General features: G+C 37.0%; 1 protein-coding gene across 1 annotated transcript in view; it reads right to left on the minus strand.

The window, feature by feature from the left end:
* Positions 1 to 313: 313 nt before the first annotated feature.
* The window catches only part of LOC149567013 (uncharacterized), a 72,602-nt gene continuing 54,389 nt past the window's right edge, over positions 314 to 18,526 (minus strand). The window contains exons 5-6 of the mRNA XM_089820219.1: positions 915 to 1,011; positions 314 to 831 (exon numbers count right to left, since the gene is read on the minus strand). Coding sequence (XP_089676345.1) covers positions 724 to 831; positions 915 to 1,011 — 205 coding nt within the window. The 3' untranslated portion in view covers positions 314 to 723. The remainder of the gene's footprint in view (positions 832 to 914; positions 1,012 to 18,526) is intronic.

An 18,526-nucleotide genomic window follows, 5' to 3' on the forward strand; every position in this document is an offset into this window, starting at 1 on the left:
ATATAAACTTATCTGATATAATTGGTTTCTCAAACTGTTTAAATTTTATTTTACTCTTGCATATTGTGGAAAAACACAATGATGTGACAACTTCAACGAGGAAAACATGTTATATGTGTAAGTACAATGAAACTACAAAAAACATATGACCACCTTAAACATTGATGAAGTCTGATTGGTGAACAGATCTGAGAAAAAAAAAATTGGTATAAGATTTGCGGTGAACAGAATTTCTACTGCACTATCAAACACAATGCCTAAAAGCTTCTCTTCCATGACATTACCAAAAAAGAAAGCAAATAACATAAGAAAATTAATTCTTCAACCACAAAAGCACTTGAATATCAGAAAAGAGCAGATTCTGTTTCAAGGTTCACTTTACAAGTTTGAAGTGATACTACAGATGAAAGCAGCAATCATGGTCTATATTAGTATGTTGACATTCACTTATCTCCTTTTGACAAGTGAATAAAGAATAAACTCCCATATCATTTAAAAACAAAAATCAATATAAATTAAAACTGCATGTTATGCACTCTAGCTACAAAACCCCTTCAATATCTAACTTACAAACTAAAAATTCTTCCGATCATCTACGCTTATAGAGAATGTTCTCGTTTCATAAAATATGCCCTGGCCTGACCAAAAAACTCGGATGCAAAATAACTTATGAAATTTCAAGTCTACAAAAACTTCTTTGCTACTCATGTATGTAGTATAACTTTATGGAGAATCATCATCACCGTCAACAGAGAGAGCAAAGGCACCAATGACAACTTCAAAAGTATCTGAATTGACTTTGTCCACATATTTCATCTCAAACTCACCTTCCTGTAATGCATGTAAACATCAATATTTTTTAAACTTACTTTAAAACTTCAGAAATGAATTGCAGATAATTTAGTTGACCGTACCATCTTTCCAGTTGAAGTTCCAAGAGGACAAGCAGAAGAATACTCAAAACTAGTCCCAGAAAGTATAACTGGCTGCTCTCCAATGACACCAATGCCCCTGAAACAATACAAAACAAGACATTATGCATATACAAAGCAACATAGAGAGAATGAGAGAGTGCTAAGAGTACTGTATAACGTTTTTGATATTAATCAGCAGCAAAACTAGGGTGCTGACCCTTACAAAACCACTGCCTAAGGGTATACAGACACAGCAAACTAACAGCATATAAACATCAAAAGCAGCCTAAAACAGAGCTAAAAGAGTAAGTAAACATAGACCACAGTCAGGCAGCCTATAACAATCAAAGTTTCCACCACAGTACAAGGTAGTACTATTAATAACAGAACAAAACCCAAATCTTACTCCTACAGCTGAAATCATAGAAGCGAGCTAACAAGAAAAATATTCACAAAAACACCAGAGGGGATGGGGGGTCACAGCCCTGAGTAACTAAAGATTAAGCATTACGAGAGCGTCTGATGTTGCAACCTGACTGGTGCAGCACATGTCCTGTAATGTCCCCACTTGGGATACACTATTTAATTGTTTCAAGTTTATAATTTGGCAATTTGGAAGTGATATATTGCGAGTGCTTTGGGATATATTTGGCACTTGAAAATATGTGAAGTTTATGTCCATTCCGAAGGTATATAAGATTATTGAATAATATATCTATATGTGAGAGATAATTACTATTACACAAAATAAGGTGTACTTAATGTTATGAGTTCCTCTAATAAAATGACAATTTCACACAATATGCTTTCCTTTTATCTCCAATTACTTACCTCACTTTATTCTACTAAAATTATATTTTATTAATAAATTAAGTTTTATCTCCAATCACCTTATCATAGTGGTATCCCCCTCTTTTAATATATCTCCTTCCCCATTGGGTACTACCCACTCTTAATCACACTTAATATCTTCCCTAGTAATTGCGGCTTCTATTATTTAGGTTTCCCGCTTACTTTAGAGATACCCCCCTTTTAACTTATTAATAGGTTTAATGCCCCTTTATCGGTCCTTCACTTTCTGTTATTTAGCACTCCCTTATCACCTTACAAATCAACCCATATGCTTAGTCAGCGGGTTTTACCAGGTCACTTGGCAGGATATGTTTATGAATATTTGGCTGCCTTTTTATTCTCCGCCTAATCATCCAATGATAAATCTTTGCATGCCTCTCCATGTTAGACCCACGTGGCTATAAGTATGGGATTGTGAGTATGGGGTTGTGCATCTAGCGTGCAACGTCAACCCCCATCATGTGGGTCCCTCTTGGGATTAGGGGATTGGCGGCTTTATAACCCCATGTCTCCATGGGGCTGCTTAAAGGCAGATTCTGCCTAATTTTAAGCCATGGGAGTGTTCCCATGCAAAGATTTAATTAGCGGAAAAGGATAAATTAAAATATTTTCCTATTTTTGTGGAGCAGCTAGGCTTAAAAATGAAAAATAAGCTGGGAGTGAAAGGGGGTGGGGTGGCTGAAATAAGCAGCAGCTGCTTATTGAGAAAAAATAGGACAAAATCAGACATGGCACCACAAATTGATTTCCCTCTTTTTTTTCCTCCTATTTTTTCTCTTTAAATTTTATTTTTGAATTGCATTATCAATTACTTTATTCAAACATGCTATTTATGATGTCTGCTACAAAAATAAGCAGCAAAATATAACGACCATAGGGCCATTAGCTTCACAATTTGCTCCTAAAAAAATTGGGCAACAGCTGCTAGCCAAAATAAGTTAAGCAAATGCATGGGGGCCTGCTCTAAGAAAAGGCTACATTAAAATAAACACATCACCTCATTTTACTTGGCCCCACCAACCCATTGGGATATATATATCAATGAGATTATTATTAATATTCTGATTGTTTTGGACAGGATATATTATTAGTAATTGAGTTTGAATAGTTAAAATAGAGCATATATAAATATTCATGTTGATTATATCAATGTGAGTATATTTGTTGATTATATTCGATGATTCCTTCATTTGGCTGAATAATTATCATTCATATATATAAGTTACATTATATGATGATAATATATTTTTACTAGATATTTATTTAGTATTTCAATCGTTTATAATTGTGGGTTTCTAATTTAGGAGGGGTTATGCCGTCCACCTTTCCCAAAATTGCTAGTCCTTAAGCAATCACCAATTCAATGTAAGGGGTTTCTTTGACACTCCTCTGATATCTTATTGCCTTGTAACTTTCACTAACCCTGAAATGACAATTTCAACTTAAGTTAGAATTGTGATACCTTCTTAGAGTTATTGACTATGAAAATATTTCACCATATTAATCAATTTAAAATTTTTAAGAACAATTTTCAAAAGATAAAACTTATCTTTATTTGTTATAGCACTTATGTTCTCCACTAAGAATTGCCTTGCTCCAAGAAGACCATAATCAAGTTTGACACTCACCAAGAATACCTCTTGATCAAGTTTGGACACTCAACAAGAATGCCTAAACCATGTTTTGACACTCACCAAGAATGTCCCATCAAGCCTTGACGCTCACCAAGAAAGTCTAAACCATACTTCGACATTCACCAAGAATGTCTCTTGATCAAGCTTTAACACTCACCAAGAATGTCCTTGATCAACTTTGATGCTCACCAAGAATGCCTAAACCATGAGTGGCGATGCTCACCAAGAATGCCCTCTGCCAAGAAGGGTGATGCTCAGCAAGAATGTCCTCTGCCAGGAGGGGTGACGCTCACCAAGAATATACTCTGTCAGGAGTGTTGACACTCACCAAGAGCATCCTCTGCCAGGAGTGGCAAGGCTCACCAAGAACGTCCTCTACCAGGAATGGCGACACTCACCAAGAATCGAAACCATGTTTTGACATTCACCAAGAATGTCTTTAATAAAAAGTCCTTATTTATTTTACAATAATTTAAATTTACATAAATATATTAATTTTCATTTTGTGTTACTAACACACACCATTCCCTAGTTCATTGTCATATTTAGGACTAAACCTCCTTAACTTTCCATTGGTCATCTGTTTGGATATTATCGAGATCTTCGTGATCATTCTTTATTTTCTTACATGGTGTTATCTTAAGCTTGCGTTGCTTCAATTCAATGGATTTGGCTCCTTTTCCCGTACTTGTGTCCTTGTTCCCATGGTTCTTCGCATCTCAAACATATGCCTTTCTTCATTATTTCATCTCTTCCTTAGCATCGATGTCCTGTATGCCATTGCTCTTTACAGAAATAACATTTCTTTCCCTTATCATCTTTCCTTGATTCCTCACATCTATTTTGTATGTTATTCAAAACATTCTTTTCCTTTGGGAAATTTGATTCGAGCTTCTTGGCCTTCCTAATGGCTTCCTCCAAATTTTGGGGCTCGAGGGGTTTTACTGAGCTTTTGGTAGAGGCTTTTAGTAATTCTATGAACATAGAAGTGAGTCTTTTCTGGGAAAGATCAAGAATCATAACTGATAATGATAGGAACTTGCAGGAAAATTCTTCCATGGTTCCTGTTTGTTTCAGGTGGATTAATTCTTGGAAATACCATTCAAAATCCTTATCATCAAATCTATTAATAAGCCTTAATGTGAATTCATTATAAGCAGTGATTTGTTTATGGCCTAGAGTTTTGCAACCATAATGCCACCAGTTGTGGGCTGACCTTGCTAAATGGAATATAGAAAACTTGATAGCACCTTCTTCTATCATAGGGCTAAAAGAAAGGTATGTATCCAATTTTTTAACCCATGATTGAGTAGTTTCATTCCCTAATCCATCGAAGCATGGTAGCAATACCTTTTTAATCTTTGTTTTGAGATCTTTATTTACATAGCTCTCCTTTTTATTTTCCAATATTTTGATTTCATAGTATTCTTTAAAGGGAATAAGGTCTCTGACTTTTGGGTCCATCCTTGCATACATTTGTGCAATTTCTTCCACACTATTTGTGGTCTATCATTGGTTCTTCACTTGGAAGGAATGAAGGGTGGGTGTCTTGAAGAAAGGGGTCTTGTGTAGAAGGTACATTTTTTGAATGATTAAAATGAGTATCCCTCGCTGCATTTGGATTAGGTCTTTTGTTCTTATTACTATTGCTCAATTTTTGTATGTCTTTGACCATTTTGTATGTTCTCTCGAACCTTTCTTTAGTTTGCTCCATGAAGCTTCTTAATTGTTGTGCTAGTTGTTTTGCCATTCTGTGATCTATTGATGGATTTGCTTGAGCCACAATTTACAGGATGGCAGGAACTATGCTCCGATACCACTGTAGTGCCCCCACTTGGGATACACTATTCAATTGTTCCAAGTTTGTAATTTGGCAATTTGGAAATGATATATTGTGAGTGCTTTCAAATATATTTGGCACTTGAAAATATGCGAAGTTTATTTCTATTCCCAATGTATATAAGATTTTAAAATAATATATCTATATCTAAGACAATTACTCTATATGCAAAAAAGGTGTACTTAATGTTACCAATTTCTCTAATAATAAAACAATTTCACTTGGTATGCTTTCTTTTTATCTCCAATTACTTACCCCACTTTGTTCTACTAAAATAATCTTCTTATTAATAAATTAGGTTCTATCTCCAATCACCCTATCTTATTGGTATCCTCTCTTTTTATATATCTCCTTCTCTATTACGTACTACCACTCTTAATCACACTTAATATCTTCCCTAATAATGACGGCTTCTATTATTTAGGTTTGCCACTTTAGGAGATACTGTCATGTCCCCAAATTTATAAGATTTAATAATAAATAAATTAACAACAGAATAAATAATAATATAATTTATTATTATATATTTTAAATATAATAAGGGGATTAGTAACACATACTATATATATTATGGCGAGCGGGAGCGGTGAGAGTTCGGGCGGGAATAGGATTTTGAATCCCCCTGTACCTAGAGAACAGTTTGGGAATCTCCCTGTCAAATCTGGGGATGATGGCAACTCTGGGGATGCGAATGATGGCAGGTTCCTAGCGGATGCGGGGGGGTGCCCAAACAGAATAAAAAATGGTCTAGCTTGTTTGGGATTCGACCCGCAGGAAAATCTGCTTTTCCGCCGGTTAAAGACATTTCAGCGAAGGAGAAAGGTAAGTTTTCTATTGAGATTCCTGATCAAATTATTGATAGAAACATCTCTTGTATGGAGTCAACTCTGGTTGGGCGTTTCATTGGTGCACGACCTAATATTGAAGATGTACGGGCTTTTGTGCAGAGAAAATGGTGTTTGAAGGGTCAAGTGGATATTTTTGCTATGGCTATAGGCTGTCTTTCTTTTTGTTTCTCTTGTGATGAGGATAAGAGAGATATTTTGTGTAGTAGTCCTTGGGTTATGGGGAAGCATACCATGCTTTTACAGAAATGGGCCCCCAATCTTTACTCCCTAGATGATTCAGCTATTCAAGCTCTTGTATGGGTGAAACTTCATGGTCTCCCTCTTGAGTTTTGAATGGAAGATGTTTTCAAAGGCATAGCTAACACCTTCGGGGAACTTCTCTCTTTAGATTCGGTGACGGTTTCTAGGAGGAGATTGAACTTTGCCAGGTTTTGTGTTGGAGTATCCTGTGGGATAGACCTCCCGGAATCTATTGCTCTAAAATCTAAACTTGGGGTTTGGGACCAAAGGATTGAATATGAATCTATTCCTTTTGCATGCTTCCATTGCAAGAAAGCGGGTCACTGGGCTAAGAAAAGCTAAAAAGAATGCTAAGAAGAGTAAGAAAATTTGAGTAAAAAAAGCCCAACCTAAAGAGACAGTGGCGGAAGTCGAGGGGCCTGTTCCTCCTAAGGACCTTGCCCATTTGGATAGTAGCAGTTCTTCAGTGGGGGAAAAGAAAGATCTATCTAAAGAGTCTGTTGTGGTGACAGTTGAGGTGCTTTCTCCTACTAAGAACCAAGCTCATTTGGAAATCTCCAAGGAAGGTCATAAGGAAGTTGTGGGGCCTGTTCCTTCAAAGGACCTTGCTCATTTGGATAGAAGAAGCGCTTTAGTAGGGGAAAAGAATGTTCTATCTATAGAGGTTGTTGTGGTGACTATTGTGGTGCCTTCTCCTACTAAGAACCAAGCTCATAAGGAAATTTCTAGCAATCCAGAGGTTGTAGTGGATGCGGCTAGTGTGGATGTTGTTTCCCACCAAGATACCCCAGTATCGCATGATATTTCAAAGGAGAATGGGGAGATATCTGACTTGGGAAATCAAGATGGGGAGGATATTGTTTTGTCAGGTCCCTCAAAGGATCTTAGTTCTGCCTTACCTTTGACAACAGTGGCTGATTTGGCTACCCCTTCCTTGGATCCTCTAGAGGTTCCAGATTTGGAGATTCCTTTTACAGAGGATAGGATTAAGGTTTCTGATGGTTCTCACAAGGAGACTTTACCCCGAGCCCCTGTTGTGAAGGATAATTTCTTTGTTAGTGGAGTGGTTGAGGACATTCTCACTATATCCCATGTTGAGGAAGTAGCTATGAAAAAGGATAGTTATGGGACCTGTGGGACAACAGGAGGGAAGAAATCTAGAGGCAGAAGGATTAAAGATGGAGAGAACTTTACCCCAGTGAATAACAACAAGAAGGGAGCCAAAGTTGATTCCAAGCCTTCTAAGGGTAAGTTTGGTCTATCTAAGAATGGTAGTGCCGCCATCAAGAATGGTGATGTTGGGTCTTCGCCATCTTCTGCTGGTAGACCTTCTAATCAGCATAAAAGAATAGTTGAGGCTATTAAGAGCATAGCTGATGGTTGTCAGAGAACTATCCTCGATTCAAAACATTTTGTTAAACTATGAAGATCATACTGTGGAATATTCGAGGGTTAAATAATCCTTACAAACATGATATTTTAAAAAATATGATTAGGGATAATAGACCTGATATTTTTGTTATCCAAGAAACTAAGATGCTCAAAGATAAGGTGGAACGCCTTTCTATCTTTAAGGGAGGAAAGATTTTTGGAAGTGACTCTGATGGTGCTTCAAGTGGCTTGGCAGTGTTTTGGATTAACAAATGGATTTAAGGGGAACTCATTTATCAAAGTAGAAATATGATGAATGTGTGTTTTGTTAATTCTAAGGATAATTTTAGTTGGGTTCTCACTAATGTTTGCGCCCCTAATACTAAATGGGGGAGGAAAGCTCTGTCGGAAGAAATTTCTAATCAAAGAAAGCTTTTTGCTAAGGATAAGTGGTTGGTGATAGGGGATTTTAATACCCCCCTAAAGGAATCTGAAAAAAGGGGAGGTAATCAGTCCATTTTGGACAATAGATTAGATCTTATGCACTTTATTGACTCCCACATGCTTCATGATCTTGATTTACATGGGGTTGAGTACACATGGACGAATAGAAGAGCTGGTAAGGATCTTATTCAGGTTAGACTGGACCGGGCCCTTATCAACAATGAATGGATTTTGAAGTTTAAATGCTCTCTTAATGCTTAGGTTCGGGTGGGCTCTAATCACTTTCCAATTTTCTTTTCTGCTGCCCCTTTTAGCTTTAAAAAGAATTTCCCTTTCAGATTTGAAAAAATGTGGACCCTTCATCCTAATTTGGAGAACCTCATTCAAGAGTGGTGGAATATTGATGTCGAGGGTACAGCTATGTTTAGAGTGGCGGCCAAACTGAAAAATGTCAAGAAACGCATTAAAATCTGGAATAAAACTACTTTTGGTAATATTTTTGAGAACAAAACCAAGATATTGGAGGAGTTTAAAGACATTCAAAATAAGATATTATGAGATGGTCTCTAGGGAAGAGGAGAGTAATAAACTAGTTGAACTTCATGATCTCATTTCTAAGGAGGAGACCTTTTGGAGATAGCGTTCCCGAAAAGTTTTTCTTAAAGAAGGTGACAGAAACACCAAGTTCTTTCATATGACTACCTTGAAGCATTGGATGGCTAATAGAATATCCAAACTCATGACGGCTGATGGTATGACTAATAATGAAAATGTCATTAAAAGGGAGGCCATGGTGTTCTTTGGTAGCTTGCTGCAGTGTGACCCAAACCTGAATATGGAGAAGCAACAAATGTTCTTGGACAATATTCCTTCCTGCATTTCTAAAGCTCAGAACTCAGTCTTGACTTCCATTCCCTCTTCGGATGAGATTTCTAAGGCTGTTTTTTCTTTTGAGGGTGATAAGGCCCCTGGTCCTGATGGTTTTCCCCTCTTGTTCTTTCATAAATTTTGGCATATTATTGGTCCTGATGTTTGTAATGGTGTTAAGGAATTTTTTGGTTCAAGAAACATCCTTAGAGAGTTAAATGGGACCTTCATTGCCCTTATTCCTAAGAAGTCGGGTGCTGATAGTTTGGATCAGTTTAGGCCTATCAATTTATGCAATTCTTTTTATAAGATTATTTCCAAAGTTCTGACTCTCAGAATTCTCTCCATTCTTCCAGCTATTATTTCTAGTCAGCAAAATGGCTTTGTACCTGGCAGGCAGATCTTGGATTCCATAATTACAGTTCATGAAAACATTCATTCTCTTGTGGCGTCTAAGAAGGAAGGGTTTCTGCTTAAACTTGATCTCTCTAAAGCGTATGATAGAGTTGACTGGAAATTCCTCCTTAGGTGTTTGGAAGCGTTTGGCTTTAATAAGAGATTCACAGATATTATCTTTATGCTTATCTCTTCGGTTTCCTTTTCTGTTCTAGTTAATGGTTCCCCTTCCTCCTTTTTTAAAGCTTCCAGGGGCCTTAGACAAGGAGACCCAATCTCTCCTATTCTTTTTATTATCCTGGCTGAATGCTTGGGAAGATTTATTAATAATATGGTTGTTAAAGGAGACTTTGTTGGTCTTAGCCCTTCCTCCTCTGCTCTAGTGTGCTTGCATCAGCAATTTGTGGAAGATTCTATTGTCATGGGGGAGGCCTCGATGAGAAATGTTAGGAATATTAAGAAGGCTTTGACTAACTATGGGGATGCTTCTAGCCAAACCATTAACTGGAATAAAAGTGTGATTTATTTTATTAATGTTAGTGAGGCTAGACAATTAAAGATTAAAAGGATTATTGGGTGTGAAAGTGGATCCTTGCCTGGAACTTATTTGGGGCTACCTTTGCATTTATCTCCCCCTGATATTTTTTGGAACTCTCTAATTGACAAGATTCACTTGAAACTTGTTGTCTGGAAGGGATTCCTCTTTAGTCAGGCTGGGAAGGTCATTGTTTTGAAATCTATCCTCCAAAGTGTGCCGATCTATGCTTTGAGTGTCTTTAAAATCCCGAGAAAGTTTGCACTTGCTATTGAGAAAATACACAAAACTTTCTTGTGGACAGGTATGGAGACTAAAAAGAGACTTCCTCTTATTGCCTAGGAGAATGTTTGCATTCCCAAAGGGAAGGGAGGGCTTGGGCTTCGGAGGATTTCTTTTATGAATGAACTTTTATTGGCTAAACTTCTTTGGAGATGGCATAAGGAAGAGGGGGAATGGAGGAATATATAGAATTATAAATATAATTGGAATAACTTTGATTTTCAGCATTTTCTTCTTTCTGATTCTGATCAAGGGGGATCTCAAATTTGGAAGAATGCTCATAAATTTAAACACATTTTAAGGAAAGGAGTCAAATGGAAGGCTGGAAATGGTTTAAAGATACTAGTTTGGGAAGATATTTGGATTTTGGATTACCCCCTCTGTGAGGATCCAAGATGGAATGGGTTTATAGAGCAGTGCAAGACTTAGTTTGGTACTCTGTTTAGTATTTACTAGAAGAATGACTCATGGGTGAATCTTCTTAGCGTGGATTTGAATCTTGCTGAGCTCGCTAAATGCTTGAATGCTTATTGTCTGAACCCTCAAGATGATGTTTTGATTTGGAAAAAGGATCCTAGTGTGTACTCTACTTCGTCAGCTTTTGCTAATTCTTTTGAAAATTATGAGGTTCCCTGCTAGGCAATGGCTTGAGTAAAAGGTATGACTCCTAAAATTAATATCTTTTTTTGGATCCTTTTGCAAAAAAAAATTTTAACCCTTGATAGTCTCAAGAAGAGAGGATTCTTCATTGTTAATCGGTGTGTCCTTTGTAAGAATGATGAGGAATCGGTGGATCAATTAATGCTCCATTGCCCCTTTACTACTGAAGTTTGGGATAAAATTTGGGACTTAATGAATATGGACTGGGTCCCTCATGCTACTATCCAGTTGTTCTTTTTGTCTTGGAAAGCTCCTTCTAAGAACCCTCTGATTATTAAATTGTGGGATTTTATACTTATCTTTGTTGGGGGGTCTGGAAAGAACGTAATGATAGGATCTTCAGAGGAGTGGAATCCAACTCTATTCAGGTTTTCCATAAAATCAAGGTCCTCCTACATTAAAATATCAAAATTTGCAGTAAGGAACAGCAACCTTCTAATGATTGGGATGTTGGGGTGATGAATAATTGGAATATAAGGAGCCTGATTCTAGATACAAAGGATCCTAACCCAAGGGAAAGTGCTAGATGGGATTGTCCTCCGACTAATTGGTTTAAGTTGAACTTCGATGGGGCCTCAAAAGGGAACCCAGGCACTACTGGCTATGGAGTGGTGATTAGGAATTCTAATGGTGATTTTGTTGGTGGTATGGCTATACCTTTGGGGTGTCAAACCAATCACGTTGCGGAAGCCTCAGCTGCTCTTTATGGTCTTATGTATGCCAAAGACTTGAATCTGGTAAATATTTGGATTGAAAGTGATTCCCTCAACATTATAAATTGCTTAAAGAAGATATACCCACCATCATGGAAAAATAGTAACATTATATCTAAGGCTGGGGATATTATTAATTCTTTTCAAAATTGCATTATTTACCATAATTATAGGAAAGCAAATGGCTCAGCCGATTGGGCTTCCAATGTGGCGTGTTATAATGATCAAAAAATCATATGGGATTCATATGCCACTTTACCTGCTGATGGCTGCAAGTTTGTCAAGCATGACAAATGGAAATCCCAACAAACATCTTTTAATAATGACGCTGTCAGGGAATTATTTTTTTTACCACTTTGTAGTGAAGTGGGCAATTATTTTTGGAAATGTGGGCAGCTCACACGGATTATGGGTTACTTCTTTCTATCAGTGTTTAGGTTGTGGTGATTGCAAGGTGATTGGGGTTCTTCAGTGTGAGGAAACCAGAGCTTCTATCATGTCCCCTTCTCGATTTTAGTTCCAGGCAGCAGAATTAATCTATCTCCACATCCGGATAGATTAATATCAATTTCACGCAGGATGCTCTCTAGTCACAGTGAGAAATTTAATTTAATTTATTCCAAAACCTTATTAAATGAAGCAGAGCCAAGTCACTTTAATGTTTTAAAAGTTATTTACTTTATAATAGCTTTAAGTGACTACAGGACGAAATTGTCATTTAATCCCACATTCCTTGTGCTTTGTACTTTCCCTCATTCCGAGGCTATATATGCACATGTTTGCATTGGGATTAACACACAAAAAGAAAGATATTAAATGCTCTGATTAAACTACTGGTTGCTTGAATGTGACTGAACTGGGACTTAGAGGACGAAAACCCTCTAGTCTGGAAATTTCAAAGAGATGGACGATACCCCAAGCTCTTCAGATTTGTAGATGGGTGAAATTGGGCATCAATCAGCAAAATAAGTGAGTTACAGAATTTATGGAAGATATAGTTTTAAGGGCAGAATTTTATTCACAGGTATAAGAAAAAGGGGGAAATACACAGTTAGCTTCAAAAGCTTCTAGTTTTTTCCAGTACATGTAATTCGTGGGTTGATTTAGACAGGCATTCTACACTCAGGGCACGGCAGTTACATCACTCAGCAGGCAGTCGCATGTAAGAGGGTCGGAGTATTAGGGCGCCGGAGAAAGGTAATGTATCCGCTTGAGTTTGGGTTGAATGTTTTCCTGCACATTGTATTTCGTGGCAAGGAGGTTATTAATATCGCAGAATTGAGAAGGAAGTTCATGTGAACAGGACCAGGACATTGCTGAGTATTATACGAGCCCGACAGCAGTGATAAAGATAACCATTGTGATCCCTGGACTGTGATTGTATTGATACATCTACTGTAAAGAGGGCCGAGTGGGTTGGGTTTAACCTTTGCTTAAAGTTCTAACGCCCAGTAGCTGTGAGCATTTGTGTAAATCTCTTGACAGATTGGCTCCATTTTAAATTGTAAAGGAGGTCATCGTGAGTCACGATTCGGCAGAAGACAGGAGGGTTAATTACTGGGTCTACGTCATTGATGGCATAGTGATTCAGTCGGCTCCATACGGCAAGATTATTACCAGCAGTCCTACTGATGAGAGGTCTGTAATGCTGGCTCCTTAAGTCTATTCCATGCATTGTTTGTGAACTGGATTATTATTTTATTTTTTTCTATTTATTCCTGTACATCAAAATATACCCGGATTCACATTCAAATTGCAAACCTGAGGGGTACTGTTGTAATTTGTGGAAACCTGGAAAGCTCTGATATTAAATCTAATAGTACAGAACTGAGTCAACACTTAATTGTTCATTCTATGGATTGTGCCTTCAAATAATTTTCATATTGAGTCTATATTGCATTAATGATAATCATCTCATAATAGCGCTAGTGCATTAACAGTAACAAAATTTTAAACTCATATTTTCCATGGGAAGGACAGAAATGAAGACTGGACAATTGTTTCACAAAATGTTTATCTCTGTTATCTCATAACTGGGCTGGATTTTAAATTACATTAGAATGTTTAGCAAAATTGGGAGTTACTACAGGAACTTGTGAACTGTTTGGAAGTATTATGTCACAAAATTTACACAGCATTTGCTAGAATTCAGGGTCAGAACATTTTGGAATTTATCTGAACTGCTGTAGGTAATAGCCCAGAATATTACAGCTTCATCTTGTAGAGAGTTTGGGGTTTCTCAGTCAGAGCAAATTAGGGTGTTTGTTGCAGAGATTATGGGGGGAAAGCGGAAACGGGTCGAACCACCTAGTTGTGTGGAATGGAAGAATAAACTAGAGGTTTGGGATAGCCTCAGGCGTGGCAATTTTACCAGCTACATGGAGGAGAGACTTAAAGGAAATAATCCTGCTATCACACACCAGTTTGTAAAATCTTGGAAGGATGGCTCGATTTTGGTCGCGAATCGGAGGATGGAGGTTACGGTTGAGAGCATTGCGGAGGCTACTGGGTTGGATTTGGACGGGATGAATTTCTACAGGGAAAGGAAGATATCGGACAAGGCAATTGATGATTTTGTTGAGACTGAACAGGAAAGAAACTGTCTGGTTAAGATAAGTACTTCTTACTTTAATCTGGCTTCTGTGTCTCATCCGTGGCAGTTTATTTTCTTTGTCATCATGGAATATTTAACTTTGTATGGTAGATATACCAAATTGTATGGTTATCACTTTGTGCTTGCAAACCATTTTAGACATAATATTAGAGTGAATTTTCTTTCCTACCTGTTGCAATCTCTTGCCATTTCTACTCAAGCCATTCAGCATGACCCAACTGGGGAACATGTATGCCATGAAGGGCTTATGGTTTTGATCATGAATGTGCTCAAATCTAAAAAAATCCAGAAACCAAGGAATTTTAAAGTGGAAGATCAAGATACTAAAGGGAGTATTCAAGAAAAAGGCCATGACTCTAATACACAAGATGAGGCTGAAGGAGGTCTGGCTAGCCCTAAAATTGGTTTCGGTGGCAGCAATAAGAAAAAGAAGAAGAATACTGAGAAGGAGGATTCTGACCGGGAGAGGGAAAGTGATTTTGTTGAAGAAATTGTTTGCGAGCACATCAAAAACAGGGCAGGCAGTAAAGGTAAAGGTAAGGGTTGTCTAGATGAGAGAGTGTCTATGCATTCTAATGATGAGCCTTTGGCTCAATGCCTGGAGGGGAAAAGGAAGCTTGTGCGGTGTCAGGTCAATCTAAGAAAGTTGAAGGTGATTCTAATACTGATATTGATGAGCCGGGATCTAAATCTAAAGGGGGTGATAGTGGGTTAGGGTTTTCTAAAGGTATGTTTGGCAACCCGAGCTCTATTCGGAAGGACATTGGCATCTTAAAGCATAAAATGTTTCTGCTAAGAACCCTAGGACAGCATATTGACAAGCTCTCGGAGGTCATAGGAAATGCTGAATAAGTTAAAAATTTGATGCATAAGATTCTTGTGTTGGAAGCTAAACAGAGGGTTATGGACAAGGATATTAGCAGTGTCCAAGGGAAGGTGTCAAAACTTGAATCCAAACTAGGCAACATGGACAAACAGCTTAAGTAGATGGTGGAAAATGTTTCTACCTTCCTGAAGAAGAATGAGGTAGGTAAAGACCAAGATTCTCCCTTGGGGGCTGATTCTCAAGCACCAAGTATGCGTACCCGGGCCCATTCAAAGAAGATTGAGGAAACTAGTAGGAAAGAGGAGGTCAAAGCTGCTGCTGAAACCATGCATTCTCTGGTGGACCAGGCTGTGAATCTGATCAATACTCCTTAGCTGGTCGATTGCTATTCCTTTGCTGGACTTTTGCTGTTTTTTCCAGCACTGTCCTCTGTGACCACTTTTTGTTGTCTGAGGTTTGTTTCATGCTTGGTCTTGGTTTCTTCTCTCTGTAGTTCTTTTCTCTTGCTTGTTTCCAGAACTCTGATGTTGTATAGGTTTCGGGTCCTTTAAAACCTGCTTTTACTTAATCAAAACATATACTATATATTGATCAATAATAATCAATAAATAGAATAAAAGAATAATTAATTAATATATATATTGAATGTATTAAATAAGTAATTATTGACATATAAATAAACTATATCCTATAGACACAATTTTGAATAGATTGAATCTAGTATTTTATAGAAAACTAATATGTGTGTGTGTGTGTGTGTGTGATCGTATATATTCTAAAATATAAATATTATAATTTGAATATATATAAAATTTACATATCAAAGTGTAATAAGAGAAAGTAATAAAAAATACATATTAAAGGAATTAAAACTAATTCTTTGCCCAAGTAGAGTCGTGACTCATCATAGTCACACAAATACATAAAAGATAATAATGGAGGGACAATGTGGAGGGGGTAGCGGCACACAAGAGAAGATAAGTAATAATTATCCAATCTAGAAACTTATAGTCAGCAGGTACGTTGAAGAGAGGAGGATCAATTTCATTGGAAAATGGACAGGAAAGCAAAGAAGATAGAGTCCAGTAGAATGGCGAATAAGTAATACAAGATGGGAAGAGTACGTGGACACCAGACACAGCAGAGGATTTAATCAGAACCGATAGAGGCAGTGTTTTTTTTTTTTTTTTAAAGAAAGATAAGAGAAGATTGTCTACTACAAGTACCACATGGATAGTCAGAGATCGAAGGGGGGAGATTCGGAGTAATATATCAAGGAGTACATAGCATCTTCGAATGACTATATCCTTGGCAAACTAAGATATCTGCAGAAACGTTAAAATATAACATGAATAGACATCAATCATAATGTTTGACACCAACTGCCAATTGATAATCTTGTACTTGGCAAGGCAACAGAATAGTTTGTGTGATTCCAACAGAAGGAGCTTTAGATATACAAAGAGTTTGTTCACACCAGAATTTGCAGTTGACACTTGATTCAAGGAAGAGAAATAGAATAACACATAGCTTAGGATACTATCACTTCTACCATACCGGCATCAAGCAATATAATAGCAACAGATATAATGAGAAAGATAATTATTAGCAGGGTAGAAGCTCATCAGGTCTATGTAATAATATCACAAAAAATATTTGGAGTATTAGCAGTACTAAGTACCAGTATGGCTGGGCATATGAATCATCTAATATCCAAATCAGATGATAAATTATGGGAAGAAGAATAAAAGCAACATATCATAATATACACCTACCAACAGATGAACAGAACTTAAGAGTTTATATCGAGACTATATAAGAAGTTGTGCAAGGAATAAAAGATAAACTTTATAGTAAAGGTATGAGCAGTGCTATAGCAGATTTGTAACCAGATTTGATAAAAGGGTCAAGAGAAGATTGATGGACAAGAAAATATGTAGTATTGAAATATGTAGAATACAGATCTGGTAGGGTGAGCTAAGGAAGATAAATAAACTCAATATGCTGAAAGAGAGAGTTACACGCGTTGAGAAATATCTGAGTTTAGAGAAGACGTACGGAAGTGATAAAATAGACTATAATATTATTTAGCTTTTTATAGATGGTATTTATGAAAAAGGAGTCTTTCTGAACAGATATTTGGAGTTATACATTTTTTAGATATCTAAGAGGGTTTGCCTCTTCTTTAAATATGAAGGTTATAAGATCAGATTTAGAGGTATGAAGCAAGAGGGTTGGTTCTTAATGATTAAACAAATTAAAGGTTGATCATTTCAGGAGTATAATAATACAAGAAGGAAATACACATGAGGAATTGAATTTATTATAAGAGATTGTATATAAGATTTCGGTGAGAAGAGAGAATTCAAGTTGATGGTCTTAAATTCCCAAGCTAAGCAATTTAGTGGCCTTACAAGTTGTATCGAAGCATTGAAATTGATTCGTGTGTAGACTCCAATCATAACTATTCACCACCTATGCACAGTAAAGCCAATCGCTGCATATTTTATCAGAGTTTTTAGAGGAAGAAGTCTTGTGCAATTGAAGTTATAAGTAAATAATCCTAAGAACCTTAACAGATACAAATGGGGACAATACAAATACCCCCCTTTTAACTTATTAATAGGTTTAATGCCCCTTTATCTGTCCTTCCCTTTCTGTTATTTAATGCTTCCTCATCTCACCTCACAAGTCAATCCGTATGCTGAGTCAGTGGTTTTTATGTCACTTGGTAGGGTGTTAATAAATATTTGGCTGCCTTTTTATTCTCCACCTAATCATCCAATGATAAATCTTTTCATACCCCTCCATATAAGACCTACGTGGCTATAAGTATGGGATCGTGAGTATGGGGTCGTGCATCTAGGTCGTAACGTCAACCCCCCATCATGTGGATACCTCTTGGGATTAGGGGATCGGTGGCTTTTTTATAAGGCTATGTTAAAATAAACACACCACCTCATTTTATATGGCCCCATCATCATAACTATCCACTATTCCAAAAGTATCCTAGACAACCCTACGGGCCTTCTTTATATAGGCAATTTTGCACCACCCAAAAAGGTTCTAGAAAGTTAACCCTAGACCCTGAGGCCAACCAACCCTAAATTATTAATATTTTCATATTTTATTAAACTCAAGAAATTTTGAAGAAATTTTATTTTTGCCCATTTCAAGTGGTGCAACTTCTGAACCCCATAACTCATTGTCAATTGCTTTGATTGGCTATTATGACCCCAATTCGAAAATGCCACGACTTGATCTACAACGCCAAACTTAAGCAAGCTCTAGTGAACCAAGGTTTGACCTTCAAAACTAAGTTCAAACATTTTATACCTTGTTAGCAATACCGAAAATATTCAATTACTTCACAAATAGACTTGATATTGCAATGCAACTTTACTAGCAAGTTGATATATCTAAAATGAACCTCCAAGGGAGAGATCAAAACATTCTAAGCTAAAATGACCGACTTACTAAAAATAGTAAG

Source organism: Cupressus sempervirens, chromosome 3, assembly GCF_028749045.1.
Source record: "Cupressus sempervirens isolate cs-2001-9-10 chromosome 3, ASM2874904v1, whole genome shotgun sequence".
Lineage (NCBI taxonomy): Eukaryota > Viridiplantae > Streptophyta > Pinopsida > Cupressales > Cupressaceae > Cupressus > Cupressus sempervirens.